Below are 23695 nucleotides of genomic sequence, written 5' to 3'. Positions count from 1 at the left end.
ATTCCATCACAGCTGAGTAGGCACCTCCATAGCTATGTGGCAGGAGCAGCAGTGCGGAGCACACGCTTCTAGATTAGACTGGGATTTGAGCCTGTAACCACCAAATACGGAGGGTGCGGAAAGGTCGGAATGACCACCACATATTCCCGGAGCAATATGGCCTTAGTTGCTAATGCTCTTAAAAACCAAAACAACAACAACACAGCTGAGTATCGTAGCTTCCATCATAGCTGCACTGCCCCATAAGGCCATACATATCAAGACAAAAATACAAACACTTGCAAATGGCCTGTCATGTTATCCTTGCATGTTCTCATTGACAAAATTATGGAATGTTCACCAACAAAACCTGTATGCATCAAGAACAAGGGGGGGGGGGCAAGGAAAGCCGTTAAGCCAATAAATAGTAATGTCTACATATGCTGAAAAAGTTGCAGAGAAGCATTTCATTGGACTGCAAACTGATACGACTATTACACCAAGAGAATTCTTCATTCCAATTGCACCCTGTTTATTGAGCTCTTAGAAACTCAACCAAAATAAAGCCAAGTGCCACTTGGCTTTATTTTGGGGGCGGTAAGAAAAGCCGTTAAGCCAATAAATAGTAATGTCTACATATGCTGAAAAAGTTGCAGGGAAGCATTTCATTGGACTGCAAACTGATACGACTATTACACCAAGAGAATTCTTCATTCCAATTGCACCCTGTTTATTGAGCTCTTAGAAACTCAACCAAAATAAAGCCAAGTGCCACTACAATATCAGTACCTTCTAGGTGCCATTCTCACATCTGGAATCTGCAGGGACTTCCTCTGAATCCAAAGATGCTCTAATAATTATGGCTAATGGTTTGCTTAGCTACTTCCCTTAAGTTTACAGGACAGATCCCATCCACACTGGGTGCCTTTTTTTTTTTTTTTCTTTTTTTTTTATATTTAACTTCAACAATTTCTTTTTTGCTTTCATCTCAATTATTACAAAATTGTTTAGCTCCCTGTTGGTAAAGTTTGATAATTTTCTGGCAACCGCTTCCCTAAAGAATTCTTCGGGCATGAATGTAAATGCAAGTACTTATTCGGTTTGTCAGCAGCCTGAGCAGGATCATCAAATCAACAGTTGAACTATCCATATCAAGTGGGCCAATGTGATTCAACCCTTTCCTTTTAGTGTGCACATAAGTAAAGAAGTCTTTGCTGTTTTTCTTGGCCAGAGATTTCTCATCTGCTTTGGCTTGTCTAATCTCCTCTGTGACTCAACTGCAGACTAGTTTATACAGTTTCGGTATAAACTACAGTGAAACTTACAGTTAGCATTTAAAATGTAAGTTTTACTGTATTGGGTTTTAAGTTTCACTTTATTTACCACATAAACAGCATAATTATAACCAATTAATCAGTTCTGTGATTACTCAATTAATCACAGAACTGAATAATTGATGTTTTTCACTTTGCTGAGTATAACCTAATATTTTATAGATGACAATATTAAGTTATACTTGGTAGAGTTTAATTTTGCTACTTGACACCAAGATAACCATGATATCCTTAAATAACTAATTACCAAATTAAAATAAAGTGTTGAAAATGTAAAAATTAAAGAAGGGTAAGACTCACCTTTGCTAGTGCAAATGCATGACTCCCTGCCAAAGGGGAATCCATCTTCACACTGACCAAAGCACAAGTTTACGTTGCTCTAAGTGAACTCTTGTAAAGACATTAGCTCCCAAATATCACTTATTCAGAGAACATCAGTGTTTGTGTGATTTTGAAAAGGATCCTATTCAGTCTGCCCCACAACCTATTCTAATAGTAGGCTCTTTTTTTACAAACTTGAATGAACCTACATAACAGTATTCATTTTAAGTAATATTAATATGCATAATTGTCAGGATGATTGTTCAGTGGTGAAGTATACAGCTTCCACCTCAATAAGATATGGTCATTTTGATAAAGACTTTCTCCTCTTAAGAATGAGCACATTGATCTACTTATTTCATATATAGGGGAACCCACCATAAAATAGATGGGTTTTTTTTTATTTATAAGGTCATAATTTTTCCTTTTGAATGATTTTACTTTCACTGTAAAGTAATTATGAAACTATTCTAAAAGAAGTTTACATTTGTATCATTAAATTCTCATTTGGGAAAAATCTCTGTTCTCCATAAATAAAATACATGTGTAAAAAGAGAAGGTTATATAAATTAGTGAAGTTGTACTGCATTGCATTCACAAGTAAGTTATTTTATTGAATTTTTATCACCCCATCTCCACTTTTAAGATTCAGATGGTTGAAAAGTTTCTGATAGTGTTTTAAAAACTTCATTCCTGGGGGTAATTGTGCAGGCTGATATGAAGTTTTTTGAGCAGTGCAGATGGTCTGCAAGAGTAGCTCATAAGGTCTTGTCAGCTTCCACCTACTTATTCATCTACTTATTTCATATATAGGCGTTATATATAGGGGAGAAGGTGATTATCCCCTTGTATAAGGCAATGGTCTGGCCACCCCTTGAGTACTGTATACAGGTCTGGAGACCTCATTTTAAGAAGGATATAGAGCTGTTGGAACGAGTGCAGAGAAGGGCAACAAGATTAGTGAATGGAACAAAGGTTTGCTCTTACGAAGAAAAGCTTAAATTTTGCAAATTCAAAAAACTAGGCACCTGCGAGGTGATCTGACTGAGGTGTATAAAACCTTAAATGGTTTGAGCATGCTCAATGCTGATGGGATTCTTCCTCTTGCTCAGAATAATCACCTGAGAGGTCATAAATTCAAATTGAGGAAAGACAGATGTAGGGTAGATGTGCGGAAGTTTGCCTTTAGCCAGCAGGTAGTTGGTTGGTGGAACAGACTTCCATCCTTTGTTGTGGAAGTTGATAGCCTAAATAAATTAAGGCTGAGCTGGACAGGTATTTGGAACGAACAAAGGGGTGGGAGCAGGTTTTTTTTTTTTTTTTTGTCTGATGCTGCATAAGCTTGCTTTCTTGAATCTTATGCCTCTACTAATGCTAATGCTAAAATTAATGTAAGTAATGCATTATATCAGGCGCATTAACTAATACCTGAGCAGTATTAGTTAATGCACCTGATAATAGGTATATTACTATATCAGGTTAATAATGGTAATGCAGTAATTCATGGTTTATTACAAAGGTGTTCCTAAAATATTCGAAGTAAGCATTGAAATGGATCAGCAACATGCAGCTCTTTGAACATGTAACTGTGGCTCTAAGTTTTAACCCACATGAAACATAATTTAAAATGGAGTTAGAGGACTTAAAAATCAAGGACATATGGAGTGCAAGACTAAAATGCCTTAAAACTGAAATTGGGGATTTGGAAAGGCAAAAGCATGGTTGGTGCTGTGCTTGCACAGCACCACACGTTTGGTTTTTACATGGAAACCCCGCCTCCAAGTTTGACCATTATCGCATTCTCCAATTCCATTGGAGAATAAAGTGGCGTGAGTGATTTCATGTGTTTTCGAAATTTGAAGTCACCATTATTTCATTATAGTGACGTTCACTCAGCGAAAACTAGAAAGTTTTGTTAGTACGTAAGAAGTGGAGTTACTGTATTTCGTTAATTGTGATCCCTTATTGCACATTAAAATGTCAAAGATTGCACTATGAAGCCACATTGAAACAAAAAGTTGTGTATGCAAAGGAACATGGAAATAGAGCTGCGGGTCGACATTTTGACGAAGTAAATGTTCGTCATTGGAGAAGTGATCGCAATTCCATATTTTCGTGCAAGGCAACAACGAAGTGCTTTACAGGGCCTAACAAGTTGATGAAGCTATGATACGTTTTTTAACGGAGACACACGCAAAAGAATTACCCATCACTCGACAAGCCATGCAATTGAAAGCCGGAGAAGTTGCCAAGTCCCTCAGAATAGAGAAAATAATTTTTAAAGGCAGTCGCGACTGCGACAGACTCATGCATCATAGTGGATTATCGTTAAAGCGCCGGACATCTATTTGTCAAAAAATTCCTGCAGACTTTCAACAGAAGCTGATTAACTTTCAGCGACAGGTGATGAAATTAAGGAAAAAAAGAAACTGAGTTTAGTCAAATTGGAAATGCTGATGAAACCCCAATCTTCTTCGATATGCCTTGGAATTACAGTCAACGCTAAAAGTGCTAAAGAAATCAAGGTTATAGGCATGGGCGATGAAAAACAGTGTATCACTGTGATACTATGCATCACCGCTGATGGTCGAAAGTTGCCACCATATTTAATTTTAAATAGAAAAACCATACCGAAGAATGAAATTTAACCTCAAAGATGTTATTGTGCATGCACAAAAAAATGGATGGATGCCGGCAGAGCTTAATGGAAGATTGGCTAAATGTTGTGTGGAATAGACATCCTGAAAGTCTTCGTAACCCACCTAATATGCTAGTGCTTGATGCATTTCGTGGACATTTGTCCGAACGTGTCAAAAATAAAATAGTGCCAAAATGTGGTGATTGGTTGTGATTCCTGGTGGCATGACTAGCCACTGCAGCCACTCAACGTTTCAGTAAACAAACCAGAAAGCAATATGAATCTTGGCTGTTCACCGACAACCTTCTGTTGACACCTTCCGGAAAAATTAAGAAAGCGCCGGCATCAAAATTGGCAGAATGAGTATCAACAGCTTGGAAGCTGATCCCAAAAAGAATAGTAAAGCACTCATTTAAAAAAATGTTGCATCACCAACGCTCTCGATGGCTCAGAAGATGATATATTATGGAATAATGAAGATAACGCCGGCTCAGAAGAATCTGACCCTGAATGTGAAGTAGACTCTGATATTGATTCAGATGCAGATATCGATGGCTCAGAAGATTCAGAAGGAAATAATGAATAACATACCTACTGATAAATACCGGTACTGTTGTTGTTAGTAAATTGAATTCTATTATAATAAAAATATTTGTTAGATTTATGTTAATGTTTTATTTTATTTATTTTTTTTTTTCTTAGAATCAAAGCTTTTTTTCTGAAATTAAGGTGCATCTTACAATCGATGCCATCTTAGAATCAACGAAATACGGTAGTTCAGACACAGCATGGATTTGTTATGGGGAAGTCCTGTCTCACCAATTTGATTGGATACTGCAATGTGATTACAAAGGAACTGGATGCAAAAAATAATTTTGATATCATATACTTGGATTTCAGGAAAGCTTTTGATACTGTTGCTCATGGAAGACTGCTGTACAAATTGCAGTGGCATGGCATTAAGGGCAAGTTGCTGCAAAGGGATGGTTGAGTGGGAGATGGCATAGAATGGTAATAAATTGACACTGCTCTATGTGAACTAATGTTATTAGTGGAGTCACCCAGGGTTCGTTCTGGCCCCATTATTGTTTTGTGCATTTATCAGTGATATCGATGAAGGTATATCAGGCCTGATGTCCAAGTTTGCAGATGATACAAAGGTTGGCTGGGTTGTTATTGACACTAAAGACAGTATGCTACTGCAATAGGATTTAGAAAAGTTGGGCAGATTGGCTGAAAAATGGCAACTAAAGTTTAACATTGACAAATGCAAAGTACTGCATATGGGTAGTAGTAACCCAAGAGAAACGTACCAACTGTGTGGTACCACACTCAGTGAGGTGGAGAATGTTGCAGTGCAGACGATGCAAGAGCATGTCATGGAGTTTTGTCAAAGATATGTAGGAATTTTGCTAGCAGAGACAAGGAAGCCATTATACCTTTGTATAAGGCAATGGTCCAGCCACACCTTGAGTACTGCGTACAGGTCAGGAGGCCTCATTTTAGGTAGAACGTAGTGTTGCTAGAACGAGTACAGAGAAGGACAACAAGATTGTTGAGAAGAACAAAAAGGTGCCCTTACGAAGACAGGCTTAAGTTCTGCAAGTTGCAGCATCTGGAGACTAGACACCTGTGAGGTGATCTGATTGAGGTGTACAAGATCTTGAATGGTTTGAGCAGGCTCAATGCTGATGGGATATTTCCGCTTGCTCAGATTAAGAACCTGAGGGGGCATAGATTCAAATTGAGGAAAGACTTGTAGAATAGATGTGCGGAAGTTTGCATTTAGCCAGCAGGTAGTTGATTGCTGGAACAGACTTCCATCTGTTTTTGTTGTGGAAGATGATAGCTTAAATAAATATAAGGCTGAACTAGACAAACATTTGGAGTGACCTGATGGATGAAATTAGGTGGGTTTTTTTGGTTTTTTTTTTTTTTTCTTGGTTGCTTTCTTGCATCATATGCCTCAACTATTATAGCTTTATTTAGATATAGAGACTTTTATATTGCTGCACCCTCTCAGAAAATCAACTAAACTTGAGGGAATTTGTTTTAGCTGCATTGTTTTATATATTTTTAATGTTTAATTAAAATATTTTGCACTCACCACATATATTTCAACCCGAGAGCAGCTAGTGATGAATCATTCTTATTCTTTCCCACTTTTAGCCTGAAAGAATTGATCCAGGAAGGGCCAAAGGTTATGATGTTCGCTCTGATGTATGGAGCTTAGGAATTACATTGGTAAATAATTAATTTCTTTTAACACCAGAGAATGCAAAAAGAAAAAAAAAAAAAAGTGAATTGAAATTACTGAAGAGATAAATTTAGTGATGTTGAAGGATTTGTGAATGTTGAATTTTAAAGTAGAATTTATAACTGCACCCTTATTGTGTTGCTTTTTACTGTATAATATTAATTAATTTTGAAATCTACAAACAATGTTGCTGGAAAAACTACTCGTGAAGTGTTTATAATTAAAGTGAGGGATATATTTTTAATGGGTGTGTATTTTTTTTCACTGCTAGAACCCATGGATGAATATTCCAAATTTATCACATTAAACATATGGAAAAATCATTTTACACTACACTTGATTGAGACAAAGTTAGGATTGATTATGACTAAGTGTGACTATAATTTTTCTAAATTATGATCATAATTTATAAAAATTATAGTCACCTAATAAAAATCATGAAGTGTCACCTTTTTTTCTCAAACACCACCAGAAAGAGTAATTCACTTTTTCAGTAAGATTACTGACAATGGCAATTTAAGATGATAGGTATAACTATAAATATATTTTCATTTATGTATGTTTTAATGTATGTATGGGTATAATGTGTGGCATGTAATTTACTCTATACTCAGAAAATTCTAACGAGCAATATATTCTTCTCCTATAAACTAGGAATTGTTCTGAGAAGAAAATCAGTGCAAGTGTACTGATTTTCTTCTCATAATAATGCACTAGATTGCCTGATAATGCAATTGCTTTCAATAAAGAAAAATTTCATTTTCATTGATTTCGAAATCAGTGAAATCAATCAATAGTCACATTTAGTCATAATCAATCCTAACTTTGTATCGTGTAGTGTAAGGCGCCTCCGTAGCCAGGTGGGAAGGAGCAGCAGTGCGTAGCACACGTTTCTTGATTAGACCGGGGTTCGAGCCCGTCACCACCAAATATGGAGGATGCGGAGAGGTCAGTGAATGACCACCACATATCCTGGAGCAATATGGCCTTAGTTGCTAATGCCCATAAAAAAATAAAAAAAAAGTGTAGTGTAAAATGATTTTTCCATATGTGTAATGTTATAAATTTGGAATATTCATCCATGGATTCTAGCAGTGAAAAAATACACACCCATTAAAAATATATTACTGATGGTATATCAAGCTTAATGTCAAAGTTTGCAGACGATACGAGGTTGGCATAGTTGTCAAGGACACTACTGACACTATGCTGCTGCAACAGGATCTGGAAAGGTTGAGCAGATGGGCTGAGAGGTGGCAAATGAAGTTTAACATTGACAAATGTAAAGTACTACATATGGGAAACAGCAACCCCAGAGCAACGTATCAACTCTGTGGTACTACACTGACAGTGATAGAGAATGAAAGGGACCTGGAGGTGGTTGTGCAGGCAGATATGAAGTTCTCTGAGCAGTGCAGACGGGCTGCAAGAGTAGCCCATAGTGTATTGTCAATGATATATAGGAATTTTTCTAGCAAGGATAAGGAGGTGATTATTGCCTTGTATAAGGCAATGGTCAGGCCACACCTAGAGTACTGTATACAGGCCTGGAGGCCTCATTTCAAGAAGGATATAGAGCTGCTGGAACGAGTACAGAGAAGGGCAACAAGATTAGTGAATGGAACAAAGGGGTTCTCTTATGAAGAAAGGATTAAGTTTTTTGCAAATTACAGTGTCTGGAGACTAGGCACCAGCGAGGTGATCTGATAGAGGTGTATAAAGCCTTGAATGGTTTGAGCATGCTCAATGCTGATGGGATTCTTCCTCTTGCTCAGAATAATCACCTGAGATGGCATAAATTCAAATTGAGGAAAGACAGATGTAGGATAGACGTGCGGAAATTTGCCTTTAGCCAGCGGGTGGTTGGTTGGTGGAACAGACTTCCATCCCTTGTTGTGGAAGTTGATAGCCTAAATAAGTTTAAGGCTCAGCTGGACAGGTATTTCGAACGAACAGAGGGGTGAAGTGGAAGTGGTTAATTTTTATTTATTTATTTATTTATTTATTTTTTTTTTTTTTGGCTGATGCTGCATAAGCTTGCTTTCTTGCATCAAATGCCTCTACTAATGCTAATGCTAATGATTTGATTGCTAAAATCGTATTGCAAATGTATGAATAATACAGCATCACACTAATTAATTATACCTCTCACAAAAAATGTGGACAGACATACCAGCGGCAGCATTCAAAACTCTAACTTTCATTTCTTAGGCTGGTATGCGACCCACTGGACCAATGGTTTTCCATCTCTTTTCAATAATGGCACCCCTGAGTAATTATTTTAGTTTCTGGCACCCCTTGTTAATTTTATGCATTTTAGATCTGATTTGCTCTCTCTCTCTCTCTCTCTCTCTCTCTCTCTCTGTATATAGATAGATAGATAGATAGATAATAATTTTACTCTTTATTTAGAGGTACTAAATAAACATCAATTATAGGTGATTACAAAATAAAAAAGATACTGTACACCTTTTTTAAAATGAAATAAATATATAAATTAAAAAAAAAAAAAAAAAGAAGAAGATTAAGTATCTTAAACCCAAATTACGTTGACACCCCTGGAATTGTTTCGTTACCCAGGTTTTAAAACCACTGCACTAGACCAATCTGGCATTACAATTAACATTTTGTGGAGATTATGGTAATCAGAGCTACTGTATTATCTAATAGAAATAAAAAATTGCCCCTGAACACTTTGTATAACCTTTGGGGAGGGAAAGAAGGGAAAAAACAGAATTTTCAAAAATTTAGCATGTGCTGTGTTACAAGAATGCTGGATTTTTTGAGTTTCCACTATTATACCCAGTGGTGAAGGTTACTACATTCTGTTGAAGTGCACTTTGGTGGGGGGGAATCTAACATTTTGTACTCTAATAATCAGAATTCTAACTGCTTCCTCAAAAAAAAAAAAAAAAAAAAAAAAACCTTAATATATATATATATATATATATTTTTTTTTTAACTTACATGTTTAATCACTATATAAAACAACTTCTACCTTAATTTTTCTTTTCTTTGCAAAATGCAAAGTTTTCCATCATATTGATATTATTGGTTTTTGAATAGCTGCACATGAACTCATACTGAAAACTAAAGAAGTGCTGAACTTTCTACTTAATTCAGGATTTCATAAATATGACTGCAATACCAATAAAAATAATAATGATGAAGTTGCTGCATTTCATCATAACACACAACTCAGTGGCTTACTTTGTACACAAACATTTAACTGCAAAGAATTTTTTCTGACAACTTCTCCAGTTATAAAATAATAAAATAATTAATGACACAGAAAAAGTAAATGCCATAATTGAGCATTATTAAAATTCATGTAATTCTAATGGATATTTTAATTTTTAACTTTTTCTGATTTTGCTGTGCTAGTTGAGCAAAGCATATCCACCATAGGGAGCCTGTTGTGCTTTCTTGCTGGCCCATTTCTTCCTAGTGATGTTGCATGGTTCTCATCGCTACTCGTATTTAGAGTTTTTAATTATCCATGATATGCAGAAGGTTTTCATTCTTGTTTTCATTCTCTCTTGTATATTTTAATCATTCCATTTTTTAGGCATTTTTGGCATTATTTCTTCACAAAATACCTTTGTAGAGAAATTTATGGTTTTAAGAAGAATGCAACTCTACAACACTAAATCTGTGAGGAAATCAGTATTGCTTAATGATTTTTGTTTAATGTTATATTTTTTTAGTTTTATGCTGTGAAAAATAAATGCTGTTTTCAGTAAAGTTTTAATTATTGTTTCTGGTCATTTCAGATAGAACTTGCAACAGGAAAATTTCCGTATCCAAAATGGAATAGTGTATTTGAACAACTTACACAAGTAGTTCAGGGTGATCCACCTCAATTAAGTCCAAATGAAAATGGCAATACTTTTACATTGGAATTTGTAAATTTTGTTAATACTTGGTAAGTATAATCTGAAGCACATTGTTTTTGTTTAGTACTTTCTTTATGGTAGAATTAATTCAGATGTCACTAAAGAATTAGCATACCGACTTGCAAAACAAGCTGAGGAATGGTGAATATCAGTATTAAACCTGATAAACGTTTAAAAATTCTGCTTTGGTTATGAATTAACAACAATACTTTTATTCATTTAAATTTGATTGTTATTAAATAAGGTATTTATTATAAAATAGAATACCTGTCAAGTCTTGAGATTTACAGTGGAGACATCATATTTTTGTCTCTTTCTCCTATGTGCTATCCATAGTTCTCCCTCTCTTTCACAAAAAACAGAATTTTTGAAATGATTCTTCAAATTTCTTCTTAATTTTGTTTCTTCATCCCTAATTAATAAATTGGCTGTCAGACATCCTGACTTGTATTGCATAAAACATGTGGAATGTGCATAAGGATAATTTATATATACACTGAGTGATCACTGAATTATGACCACCTTTATGAAAACTGAACGCGACCCATTGACCACGTGAGGTACAAGAGTGCGCAGTTAGTCGACATCCATAGCGTAGATAAGGTGTCAGTGGTTCAGTAGATAGTAGAATTCCGAGTGTGATGGGAAAAAGGAAGAATTTGTCGGACTTTGATAAAGGACAGATTGTGGGAGTTCGACGAGCTGGTGCCTCAATTTTCCAAACTGCTGAACTTGTGGGGTGTTCGCAAGCTGCCGTTATTAAAGTATACCAGGACTGGCGTCAAAATGGTCAAAAAACGACCTGATGGCAAAACTGCAAAGGTCAGCAAAAGTTGATGTTAGAGGTGAGCGCCAGGTCCGACAAATCATACAGGCACAGCACTGTTGAAGAGTTGACTACCCAATACAACATGGGCCAGCCCGGAACAATATTTTTGGCATGACCAAAAATATTATTCCGGGAACAATATTTTTGAACGCTCGGTCGTGCCAAAGTTTTTAGGGGTCGCCTGCTGGTATAGCCCATACACTCACATGATTATGGGCTATACCAGCAGACGACCCCTACAGCATCCTCTCCTAACCAAGGTTCATAGGCATAAAAGACTCGCCTGGTGCAAAGAGCATGCAAGTTGGACGTTAGAAGACTGGAAGAAGGTGTGCTGGTTGAATGAGTCACGTTATTTACTCTGCACCGTGGATGGTCATGTACAGATTTGTCATCAATAACATGAGGCTCTTGATCCATCATGCATGGTATCAAAAGTGCAGACCCCGGTGGAGGCAGTTGTTTGGTGTGGGGCATGTTTCACTGGCAGGAACTTGGATCCCAGGTGCATGTGGAACAAGGTATCACTTGACTCACCTGTCATCAACTGCTTGCTGACTGTATACACCCCACTATGTTACACATTTTCCCGAATAGCGATGGTGTCTTCCAAGATGACAATGCGCCAAGCCATCGGGCATTTTGATGTGCAGTAACAGTTTGAGGAACACAGTTGTGACTTACAGCATATGGGATTGATATCGGAATGAGATATCAATCTAATAGAGCACTTGTGGGACACTATAGAAAGGCATATCAGGCATCTGGATACACCAGTTACCTCCATACCTGTATTGCTGGCCTCATTACACACATCTTGGTTGGCCATACCTCCCGAATGCTTCTCGCATCTTGTTAAATCAATGCCACGTCAGATAGCTGCTGTACTCAGGGCAAAAGGAGGACCTATGAAGTATTAGGTAGGTGATCATAATTCAGTGATTACTCAATGTATATCACAGCATTGTAAATTTAATTTGAATCAGATACACACCATATTAAATGAGATTTTGTATGTGTGTATGGTAAGCTGAATTCAATAAGATGCCAAGGAAATATGATGTAGTAGTAGTTAAGAAGATATATGCATGATTTTCCCTTAATTATAAAATCTGGAAAAGGTAACATATTTACTTTGTGTTCGTAAACATGATTTTTCAGTTGCAAGTGGCAGAAAACATTATAATTGGACATATACAAACAAATAATCATAAAAACAAAAGTATCAGTCTGCTAGTAATCTTGGGCCCCTGCAAGATCAAATGGCCCCTAAATCTGAGTAATTATAAAAAAAAAAAAAAATTACAGTGACTAAGAATAATAAAAGGTTTCAATAATATTTGAGTAATAATACCTAAAGCCTCAACATTGATGAAGATTTGCAACAACTGGGTGCACTGCCACCACCACAGATTTAAGGTGGTTACAGCATCACACTTTGCAGCCCATCAGATATCAATTAAGTTCTATTATTGCAAAAAAGAGTCGGAAAAAGCAGTATGTACTGGAACTTAAGAACAAATTTGAGCTTCTGCAAACTGCTCAGAACCAAAATATTGAAGAGGAATATTACAACTTTTTGAAAGTGATAAAGTCCAAGAAACCTATAGGTAATAAGAAATCCAAAGAAGAAAAAAATTAGTCAAGAAACACTTGTCATGATGGACCAAAGATGACAATTGAAGATCAAGGTAAACAAAGACAAGGAAAAAATTGAGTATACTGAGTTATGCAAAGCCATTAGAAAGAGACTCAGAGAAGATTTAACACAAGAAAAGTAGAACAAGTATTAAGGGAAAACAAAGGACTTATATCAGCAGCCATGAGCAGTAATACAGAAAGACAAATGATACTGAAACTGAAGAATAGCAATGGTGTACTTATAAATAGCAGAGAAGGCATAATTCAAATAAAAGAAGACTACTATGAGAATTATACAAGGAGCAAGGGAATGATGAAGTCATGATGACAATGAACTAAGAAAATAACAGAATTGTACCCAAGAAGAGCCAGAAGAAAACCTTGAAGACAACGACAGAGATGGACAGATGAAATTCAAGCGTTTGTGGATAGTAAATGGATGACCATTGCACAAAACAGAAGGAACTGGAAAGTTGCTGGAGAGGCCTTTATCCTACAGTGGATTGAGAATGGCTGATGATGATTGCAAAAAAAAAAAACAAAAAAACTTCTCATTGCATCTGTCCATTCCTCCAATAGTTTGTCTAATTCTTCCTTGAATCTATTTAAGCTATCCACTTCCACAACAAAAGATGAAAGTTTGTTTCCAACAACCCACTGGCTAAAGGCAGACTTCTGCGCATGTATTCTGCAATTTGAATGTATGCCCACCTCATACATGTGATCCAAGCAAGAAGAATCATCCCATCAGCATTGAGCTTGCCCAATCCATTCAAAGGCTTAAACACCCCGATCATATCATTTCACACATGCCTAGTCTCCAGACACTGCAATTCTCAGAAATGAAGCCTTTCTTGCTGAGAGCAATCCTTTGTTTCCTTCACTGGTTTTGTTGCCTTTCTCTGTACCCATTTCAGCAGTTCTATATCCTTCCTAGGTCTTTTTAATTTTCCATTATCCTGAGTGTAGTACTACACTATTGGTAAGTTACCCTGGGATTATTGTTCCCCATATGCAGTAATTTGTATTTGTCAATATTAAATGTCCTTTGCAATTTCTTAGCCCATCTACCTAATTTTTCTAGATCCAGTTGCAGTAGTGTACCATCATTACTGTTATTAACCTCCCTGCCAACCTTTGTATCATCTGCAAACTTGAACATTAAGCCTGATATGCCTTCATCAATATCATTAATAAAGTAACATATAGGAAGTTAATTATATAGCAGGGGCTTAATTTTAGCTTCACTAAATTAAACTTCAGTAAATTAGCATTAGCATTAGTAGAGGCATTTGATGCAAGAAAGCAAGCTTATGCAGCATCAGCCAAAAAAAAAGTAAAGTAAAATAAATAAATAAAAAATAACCACTTCCACTTCACCCCACTGTTCGTTCGAAATACCTGTCCAGCTGAGCCTTAAACTTATTTAGGCTATCAACTTCCACGACAAGGGATGGAAGTCTGTTCCACCTACCAACTACCCGCTGGCTAAAGGCAAATTTCCGCACATCTATCCTACATCTGTCTTTCCTCAATTTGAACTTATGCCCTCTCAGGTGATTATTCTGAGCAAGAGGAAGAATCCCATCAGCATTGAGCATGCTCAAACCATTCAAGGCTTTGTATACCTCTATCAGATCACCTCGCTGGTGCCTAGTCTCCAGACACTGTAATTTGCAAAACTTAAGCCTTTCTTCGTAAGAGCACCCCTTTGTTCCATTCCCTAATCTTGTTGCTCTTCTCTGTACTTGTTCAAGCAGCTCTACATCCTTCTTGAAATGAGGCCTCCAGGCCTGTATACAGTACTCTAGGTGTGGCCTGACCATTGCCTTATACAAGGGAATAATCACCTCCTTATCCCTGCTAGAAAAATTCCTATATATCATTGACAATACACCATGAGCTACTCTTGCAGCCCGTCTGCACTGCTCAGAGAACTTCATATCTGCCTGCACAACCATCCCCAGTCCCTTTCATTCTCTACCACTGTCAGTGTAGTACCACAGAGTTGATACGTTGCACTGGGGTTGCTGTTTCCCATATGTAGTACTTGACATTTGTTAATGTTAAACTTCATTTGCCACCTCTCAGCCCATCTGCTCAACCTTTCCAGATCCTGTTGCAGTAGCATAGTGTCAGTAGTGTCCTTGACAACCCTGCCTCGTATCGTCTGCAAACTTGGACATTAAGCTTGATATACCATCATCAATATCATTTATAAATACAGAGAACAATAAAGGACCCAATACTGAACCCTGAGGGACTCCACTAATAACATTAGTTCACGATGAGCAGTGTCCATTGATTACCACTCTCTGTCTTCTCCCCCTCAACCACCCCTTTATCCATAGCAGCAATTTGCCTCCAATGCCACACTGCTCCAATTTGTGCAGCAGTCTTCCATATGCAACAGTATCAAAAGCCTTTCTAAGATCCAAGTATATAATATCAAAGTTATTCCCTGCATCCAGTTCTTTTGTGACTGCATCATAGTATCCAATCAGATTGGTCAGGCAAGACTTCCCCTTAACAAAACCATGCTGTGTCCGAGCTATAACTGGAGTCTTGTCTAGATGATCCTGCAGTGCTTATTTAACTAGTGCCTCCATTAATTTTCCAGGAACAGAAGTTAAACTCACAGGTCTATAATTACTTGTGTCAGCCTTTGATCCTCCCTTGTGAATTGGGGTCACATTTGCACATGTGTCATAATTATGGCTAAGGGTTTGCTTACTTCCTTTGCTGCCTCCTTTAATATAACTGGATAGATCCCATCCACCCCAGGTGCCTTTCTTGTGTTTATCTTCAACAATTTCTCCTCCACTTTACTCTGTTATTACAAGATTCTCTAGCTTACTGCTAGAGTTGAATACACCTCTGGTATTCCCCTCGCTGAATAACTCCTCATGTGTGAATGTCGATGCAAAATAATCATTTAGTTTGTTAGCTACCTGAGCAGGGTCATCAACAGTTGACCCGTCGATATCAAGTGGACCAATCTGATTCATCCCCTTCCTTCTAGAGTTTACATAAGTAAAGAACTCTTTGCTGTTTTTCTTTGCATCCCTTGCCAAGGATTTCTCGTAATCTGCCTTCGCCTGCCTAACCTCCTTTGTAACTTGGTTACAGATCAACTTATATCTATCATAGGCTTCTGTGTCACGTGTTAATTTGTATGTATCCCATGCCTTTTTCTTCTCTGCCATATGCCTCATTAGTTCATCTGACATCCATTTAGGCCTAAACCTTGAACAATATTTCTTAGTTGGTATGTAAAGCCTAGTAGCTTGTAAGATAAGTTCTTTGAATGCTTCCCATTTTGAATTTGCTGTTGGAACATCATCAGTTGATCCCACTGTATAGAATTTAAATACTGTCTCAGTCCATCGTAGTCGCCTTTTCGAAAGCAATACCCCTTCCCTTTGCCCCCAATGGTAGTTACCTCTTTGAGTATCTCCCACTTCAGAACACTGTGATCACTGCCACCTAGTGGTTCATTTATCTGCAGATTCTTAATGCATGAAGAATCACTACTGATAATCAAATCACGAGTATTACTCCCTCTAGTTGCCTCCCGAACATGCTGATGTAGAAAACAATCATCCAATAAATCCACAAAAGCCTTGCTAGTGTGTGAGTGACCAGCCCCAAATTCCAGTCAATATCTGGGAAATTAAAATCCCCCATTATAACTCTCTCTGAGTTACTGGCCCACTCTATTTCTCTGTACAGTTTCTTATTATACTCATCAGAGTCATTAGGCCTATAGCACACTCCTACTCTCAATTTTGATCTCCCAATACTTATGTCACACCAAACTGACTCAGACTGAAACAAATTCAGACAGTACTTTAAATCTCACTATAATCTTTCATTGCAGTAACGTATAGGTTAGTGCAAATGCATCATTTTTATTTTTAGCCATGTACAGTTTACTTAGTTAAATTGGGATCATTTTAACTAAGGAGAGGGAACCCACGAACTGCCGGCTAGGTGTTGGATGACCATGGCTCATCAATGCTCGAGGTGAGTGAAGGCTCTCCCAGATGGTACATGGCAACAGAAGGGTGACTCTCATGCAACTCGCAGGTAATTGGAATGCTGGTGACAGTAGTAGTGTGTCACAACGCACAGTACATCGAACCCTGCTGAAAATGGGGCTGTGTAGCTGCAGGCTCAGAGTGCTCATGCTAACTACAGTTCACTGGCGACAGTCAAACTCGCTTAAGTCTGCCTTTCCCATCTGAAGAACAAGAATAACACTGATTAACGGAATTCAGTATCAGGTGTTTTTTATACCGTGTCCTGACCTGCGTTGTAGTTCACCTGCAGTTGCGTGATTGAGTGATTGGAATAAGGTCGCCTGGTCCGATGAATCACGTTTTCTGTTACACCATGTGGATGGCCAGGTATGTGTGCATCATTTACCTGGGGAAGTTATGCCGCCTGGATGAACTATGTGGCAAACGAGTGACAACAGTGTCGTGCTTTAGGCAATATTCTGCTGTGTCCAGTCATCCATGTGCTGGGTACTCTTAACGTCTACCACCTACCTAAACATCATTGCTGAACAGGTACACCCTTTCATGGCAACAGTCTTCCTCTCTGGCGGTGCCATGTTTCAGCAGGATAATGCGCCATGCCACACTGCCCGGATTGTTCGAGACTGGTTTGCGGAACATGAGGGAAGACTTCCAGGTATTGCCCTGGCCTCCAAATTCCCCAGACATCAATCCCATCGAGCATCTGTGGAACATCTGGAACAGCAACTCTGATCTGCTGCATCTCAACCACAGACCTTACAAGAGCTAAAGGATTTGCTGGTTACGTGTTGGTACCAGGTACCACAAGACACATTTAGAAATCTTGTAGTGTCCGTGCCTCGCCAAGGCTGTTTTGGCTGCACATGGAGGACCAATGTCATATTAGGTAGGTGGTCGTAATGTTTTGGCTCTTCGGTGTATATACAAATTACACATATTCAGGGTGTATATATACAAAACAAATCACGCACACCACTCACTGCACTCATTGCACAATTTACAAACATAGCCAAGATCAGTCATACCACAATTTCATATCTTAACCTGCTATTTCAATGTTATAGTAATTTTATGTTATAGTATATATATATAAAAACCATATTCAGAGTGCACATTCATAATAACAAAAGGGCATTCTCATTCATTCATCACAGCACTCTTAATATAAACAGCACACACTCTTTTTTTTTTTTTTTTTTTCCTCTTTTTTTGTGCAGGTCGTTTATCTAGGAACCTCTGATATTATGTAATTGTTAGTTCGACTTGCCTATTCTTTCACAATATGCAACACTAACAATATACGTACAGGCTCATGCACAAAACAGTCTGCACAAAACATACATACAGGAAATATTCACAATCACACATTCATAGAAACTGATTAGCACTAAATGGGCAAGGGAATGACTTTGATGTGGACAGAAGTGACCACTTCTGAAAGGACAAAGTGGCCACAAGGGTCAATTTGGTTAGTATCACATTTGCATCACAATAGACAGTACCGAGGAGACTGGTTATGTTAAGCGTAAATAGAACTGTTTGAAAGTGGATTATGATGCATTCATTGGAACGGTTTGTAGAGTTTATCTAAGCAAAGCTCTCTTTGCTTCAAAGATTGCCTGTGCAAACTTGGTAAAGGCCTTGCAATATTCTTTGACGATGTAGAGATTCATAGTTTCATGGGAGCAGACTGATCTTTGTAATAAAAACATTTGTGTTTGGCCTAACATGGACAATCATATAACAGATACATCCAGTCTTCAGGGAATGAGCAGGGTGGGTCATCGGTTAGTCACAAGGCTGTGGTACTTAGTCCAGAAGGAACCATGACCAGTTATAAAGAAAGTTGTGAACAGGCCAAGGGGAATAACGGGGGGGAGGGGGGAATGATTTAGAGCCACATTGGGTAGAAGCCTCCTGGTGATCTCTCCTTTGGTAAAAAGTAATTTTTCCTTTCTTTCTTGATATCTTGTGTCAAATCGAGTGTTATGTCAAGATGTTTGTACCACAGTTCAGCCTGTAATTTAGCCCATGGGAAACAACTTCATAGTTAAGAAGTAGGGTACCCACCAGAACCTGCAAGTGGCTTTGTAGGTGCTTTACCTTTGGACCTAGTTTATCATTCAGATGATTAAATTACATTATAGGAAACAGTTTTGACAACATTAGTGGAAAAAATAGACCCTGCAGAAAATTCAGAACTGATAGAGCAAATTAATCTCTGTGATGTTGAATATATCAAAGAGGAGTGGAAAATAGTTTCAAAGAGATGCTATCAAAAAATTGATTTGAAAATTGTGATATTAATATGGGAAATATATAAAAGGACATAAAGGATATCACCTCTTGAAAAGGAATTAGGCAGCTAGGAGAGGTGGCATATTTTCAAATCATTTAACTCTTGATAACACCATATCAACATGTGATGATGACTCTAAAATTTGGAAGAAAAACTTTTCACCTGCCAAGAAATGGAATTAGATGGCAGGCGACAAGAGGACAACTGTGATAAGAAGTCTCCACCTAAGGATGTAAAGGAAAGTAGTAAGAAATTCTCTGTATATGTTAACACTGTAAGGAAAGGGATAAATCATTGGACCAATGGATATGAATCATATAATTTTTAATCATCATATTCTGATTACTTGTAAACTGAATAAATATTTTGCATTTATATTCACACATGAAAAATTTTTGAGATGGAGTAAGCAAAAATCTAATACTAATACTGATTGGGGGTTGAGTAGTTTTATAACAGAAAGTAAGATGAAAGAGAAATTGTTGCAGCTAGAAGTAAACCAATTGCCTGGAACAAAAAGGAAATGGGGGAATATATTATGCAAAAAAGGACAGGTGGAACAGAACTAGGGTATGTCTGCCAGGGGCAAAAGGTGTTGTACACGTTGGCACCAATGACCTTAAGAGTAAGAGATCTGCAGATTTGCTTCACAATTAAATGTCAATGCTGAAAAAAAGTCGTGAGTTAAGGTTAAGTTTGAAAATGTCTGCAATTCTGCCCAGACGCGATAGGAGGGAATATATGATGAGAGCCTTGTCAATCACTTCAGCCCTGGAGAGCTTGTGCAAGGCTCACTGGAGTAGAATTTTTTTCAGCATGGTCTGTGCTTGCTTCACAATTAAATGTCAATGCTGAAAAAAAGTCGTGAGTTAAGGTTAAGTTTGAAAATGTCTGCAATTCTGCCCAGACGCGATAGGAGGGAATATATGATGAGAGCCTTGTCAATCACTTCAGCCCTGGAGAGCTTGTGCAAGGCTCACTGGAGTAGAATTTTTTTCAGCATGGTCTGTGCTTGCTAAAATAAGAGACTGCTTCTACAAGGATTGGGATACACTTAAATAGAAAGAGTGCAAGAATATTTGCTGATGCTTTCAAGGGAGTGTTAGGTGGGTCATAAAACTTCTAAATTGGGGGGGGGGGGGGTAAACAGACCAAAAGATTAACGCTAGCCACAGGCAGAGGCAAAAGTGATTCTTGCACTACTTCTGTTGTAATGAGCAGCAGCCTACAGAGCAAGTTGCTGGAACAAGAGTCATTATGGAACAAGTAAATACATGGGCTGTGTTAGGGTAACTAAGAGTAAGAACAAGTGCATGTATACTTGCATGTACACTAATGCTAGAAGTATAGTAAATAAAATTGATGAATTTGAAGTGCAGATCAAAACATCAAAGGCAGATATTGTTGGGATATCAGAGACATGGTGTCTCTGATATCCCAACAGATATAAGCATTGCGGAATTAGAATTTGGGGAGTACAATGTGTACATCAAGGACAGACAGGGTAGGAAGGGAGGAGGGGTTATTCTGTTATTTGTAGCCATGTACATTTGTAGCCATTGGAGGCTTGAAGTGGTGAATTGAGAAACATAAAATCTAAGGAAGTGCATCCAGTTGACATGGGTGGACAGTGCAACGTTGAGTCTGTTTGGTGTGAGATAAACACTGGAAAAGGGAAAATGAGAGTAGGAGTATGTTATAGACCTAATGACTCTGATGAGTACAATCAACAGTTGTGCAGAGAAATAGAATGGGCCAGTAAATCAGAATGTCTTGTAATGGGATATTTTAACTTTCCAGATATTGACTGGAACTTGTGGGTTGGTCACTAGCATGCTAACAAGACTTTTGCAGATTTATTGGAGGATTGTTTTCTACAGCAACATGTTTGAGAGGCAACCAGAGGGAGTAATACCCTCGATCTCATTATCAGCAGCGATTATTCAAGCATTAAGAATTTGCAGATAAAGGAATCACTAGGTGACAGTGATCACAGTGCACTGATGTGGTATTTACTTAAAGATGTAACTACCATCAAGGGTAAAGGGAAGGGTTTTTGTTTTCATAAAGGTGACTAAAGTGGTCTCAGACAGTTTATAAATTCTCTACATTTGGATCAACTGATGATGTTACCAATGGTTAATTCTAAATGGGAAGCTTCAGGCACTTAATTTTCAAGGCTACTAGACTTTTCATACCAACTAAGAAATACTGTTCAATTCAGGCTTAAATGGATGTCGGATGAATTAATGAGGCTCGTGGCAGAATAGAAATATGCATGGGATACATATAAATTATCAGGCGACACAGAAGCCTATGGCAGATATAAGCCAGTCTGTAATCAAGTCACAAAGGAGGATATGCAGGCGAAGGCAGATTACAAGAAATCTTTCGCAAAGGACGCAAAGAAAAACAGCAAACAGCTGTTAACTTGTGTAAACTCTAAAAGGAAGCGGGAAATCAGATTGGTCAACTTAATACAGATGGTTCGACTGTTGATGATCCTGCTCAAGTAGCTGATAAACTGAATGAGTATTTTGCATCTAAATTAACATGAAGAGTTATTTAAGGAGGGGAATGCCAGAAGTTTATCAAACTCTAACAGGGAGACAAGTGATTTTGTAATAACTGAGAGCAAAGTGGAGGAGTAATTGTTGAAGTTAAACATAAAAAAAGGCACCTGGGATAGATGGAATCTATCCAGTTATAACGAAGTAGGCAGCAAGGGAATTAAGCAAACCCTTAGCCATAATTATGAGAGCATCGTTATAGTCAGGGTAAGATCCCCATGGACTGGAGATGTGCAGATGTATCCCCAATTCACAAAGGGTGACAAAAATAATTATAGACCTGTTAATTTAACTTCTGTTCTGGGGAAAATAATGCACTTACTGGTTAAGGAGGTGATACAGGATCACCTAGACGAGACAGCAATAATGGTTCAGACACAGCATTGGTTTGTAAAGGGAAAGTCTTGTCTGACCGATTTGATTGGATATTACAATATGATCACAAAAGAACTGGATGCAAAAAATAATTTTGATATCATATATTGAATTTCAGGAAAACTTTTGATACTGTTTCACATAGAAGACTGTTGTACGGATTGGAGTGGTATAGCATTAAGGGAAAGTTGTTGCAATGGATAAAGGGATGGGTGAGTGTGAGACGGCAGAGAGTGGTAATGAATGCACACTGCTCTACGTGGATTAATGTAATTAGCGGAGTCCCCCAGGATTCAGTGCTACACCCGTTGTTGTTTTTTGAATTTATCAATGATATCAATGAAGGTGTATCAGGCTTAATGTCCAAGTTTGCAAATGATATAAAGGTTGATAGGGTTGTTAACAGCAGCAAAGACAGTATGCTACTGCAACAGGATCTAGAAAAGTTAGGCAGATGGGCTGAGAAGTGGCAGCTGAACTTTAACATTGATAAATGCAACGTACTCCATATGGGTAGCAGTAATCCAAGAGAAATGTACCAACTGTGTGATACTACCCTCGGGGAGATGGATAATGAAAAAGACCTAGGAGTAATTGTGCAGTCAGATATGAAGTTCTCTGAGCAGTGCAGAGGGCCTACCAGAGCAGGTCATGGAGTTTCATCAATGATATATAGGAATTTTGCTAGCACAAGGAGGTGATTATCCCTTTGTATAAGGCAATGGTCAGGCCACACCTTGAGTACCGTATACAGGTCTGGCGGCCTCACTTTAGGAAGGATGTAGAGCTGCTGGAACGAGTACAGAGAAGGGCAACAAGGTTAGTGAATGGAACAAAGGGTTGCTCTTACGAAGAAAGGCTTAAGTTTTGCAAATTACAGTGTCTGGAGACTAGGCATCAGTAAGGTGATCTGATAGAGGTGCATAAGGCCTTGAATGGTTTGAACAGGCGTAAGGCATTAGAGTTTGAGTAATGCTGACAGGATACTTCTGCTTGCTCAGATTAAGAACCTGAAGGAGCATAGATTCAAATTGAGGATAAACAGTTGTAGAATAGGTGTGCTTTGCCTTTAGCCAGTGGGTAGTTGATTGCTCGAACAGACTTCCATCTGTTGTTGTGGAAGTTGATAGCTTAAATAAATTTAAGGCTGAACTAGACAAACATTTGGAGTGACCGGATGGGTGAAATGGAAAGTGTTTTTTTTTTTTATCGATATTGCTGTGTAAGCTTGCTTTCTTGCATCATACGTCTCAACTAATGCTAATACTAAAAATGGAATCCATCCAAATACATTAAAAAAAGCTGCAAAAGAGGTAGTTAACCTTTATACATCATAATGAAAGCATGCTTAGATCAGAACGAGTACTTGCAAATGTATCGCTTATATCTGTATCCCCTTACTTCCTTTGCCGCCTCCTTAAGGGGGCAGCAAAGGAAGTAAGCAAACCCTTAGCCATAATTATAAGAGCTTCCCTGGACTCAGGGGAGGTACCCATGGACTGGAGATGTGCAA

The 23695-nt window shown here is 38.0% G+C and overlaps 1 protein-coding gene across 4 annotated transcripts in view; it reads left to right on the top strand.

Moving 5' to 3' along the window:
• LOC150083211 (dual specificity mitogen-activated protein kinase kinase 4-like) overlaps positions 1–23695 on the top strand; it is a 516656-nt gene that overhangs the window by 460509 nt on the left and 32452 nt on the right. For all 4 annotated transcript variants that reach the window (XM_090377917.1, XM_090377916.1, XM_090377915.1 and 1 more), the window contains 2 exons: positions 6442–6516; positions 10303–10454. In XM_090377917.1, coding sequence (XP_090234043.1) covers positions 6442–6516; positions 10303–10454 — 227 coding nt within the window. The remainder of the gene's footprint in view (positions 1–6441; positions 6517–10302; positions 10455–23695) is intronic.

The sequence above is a fragment of the Mastigoproctus giganteus genome, chromosome 7 (assembly GCF_048544385.1).
Source record: "Mastigoproctus giganteus isolate SK-2022 chromosome 7, ASM4854438v1, whole genome shotgun sequence".
Classification (NCBI taxonomy): Eukaryota; Metazoa; Arthropoda; class Arachnida; order Uropygi; family Thelyphonidae; genus Mastigoproctus; species Mastigoproctus giganteus.
This window is presented reverse-complemented; position numbering and strand designations above follow the sequence as displayed.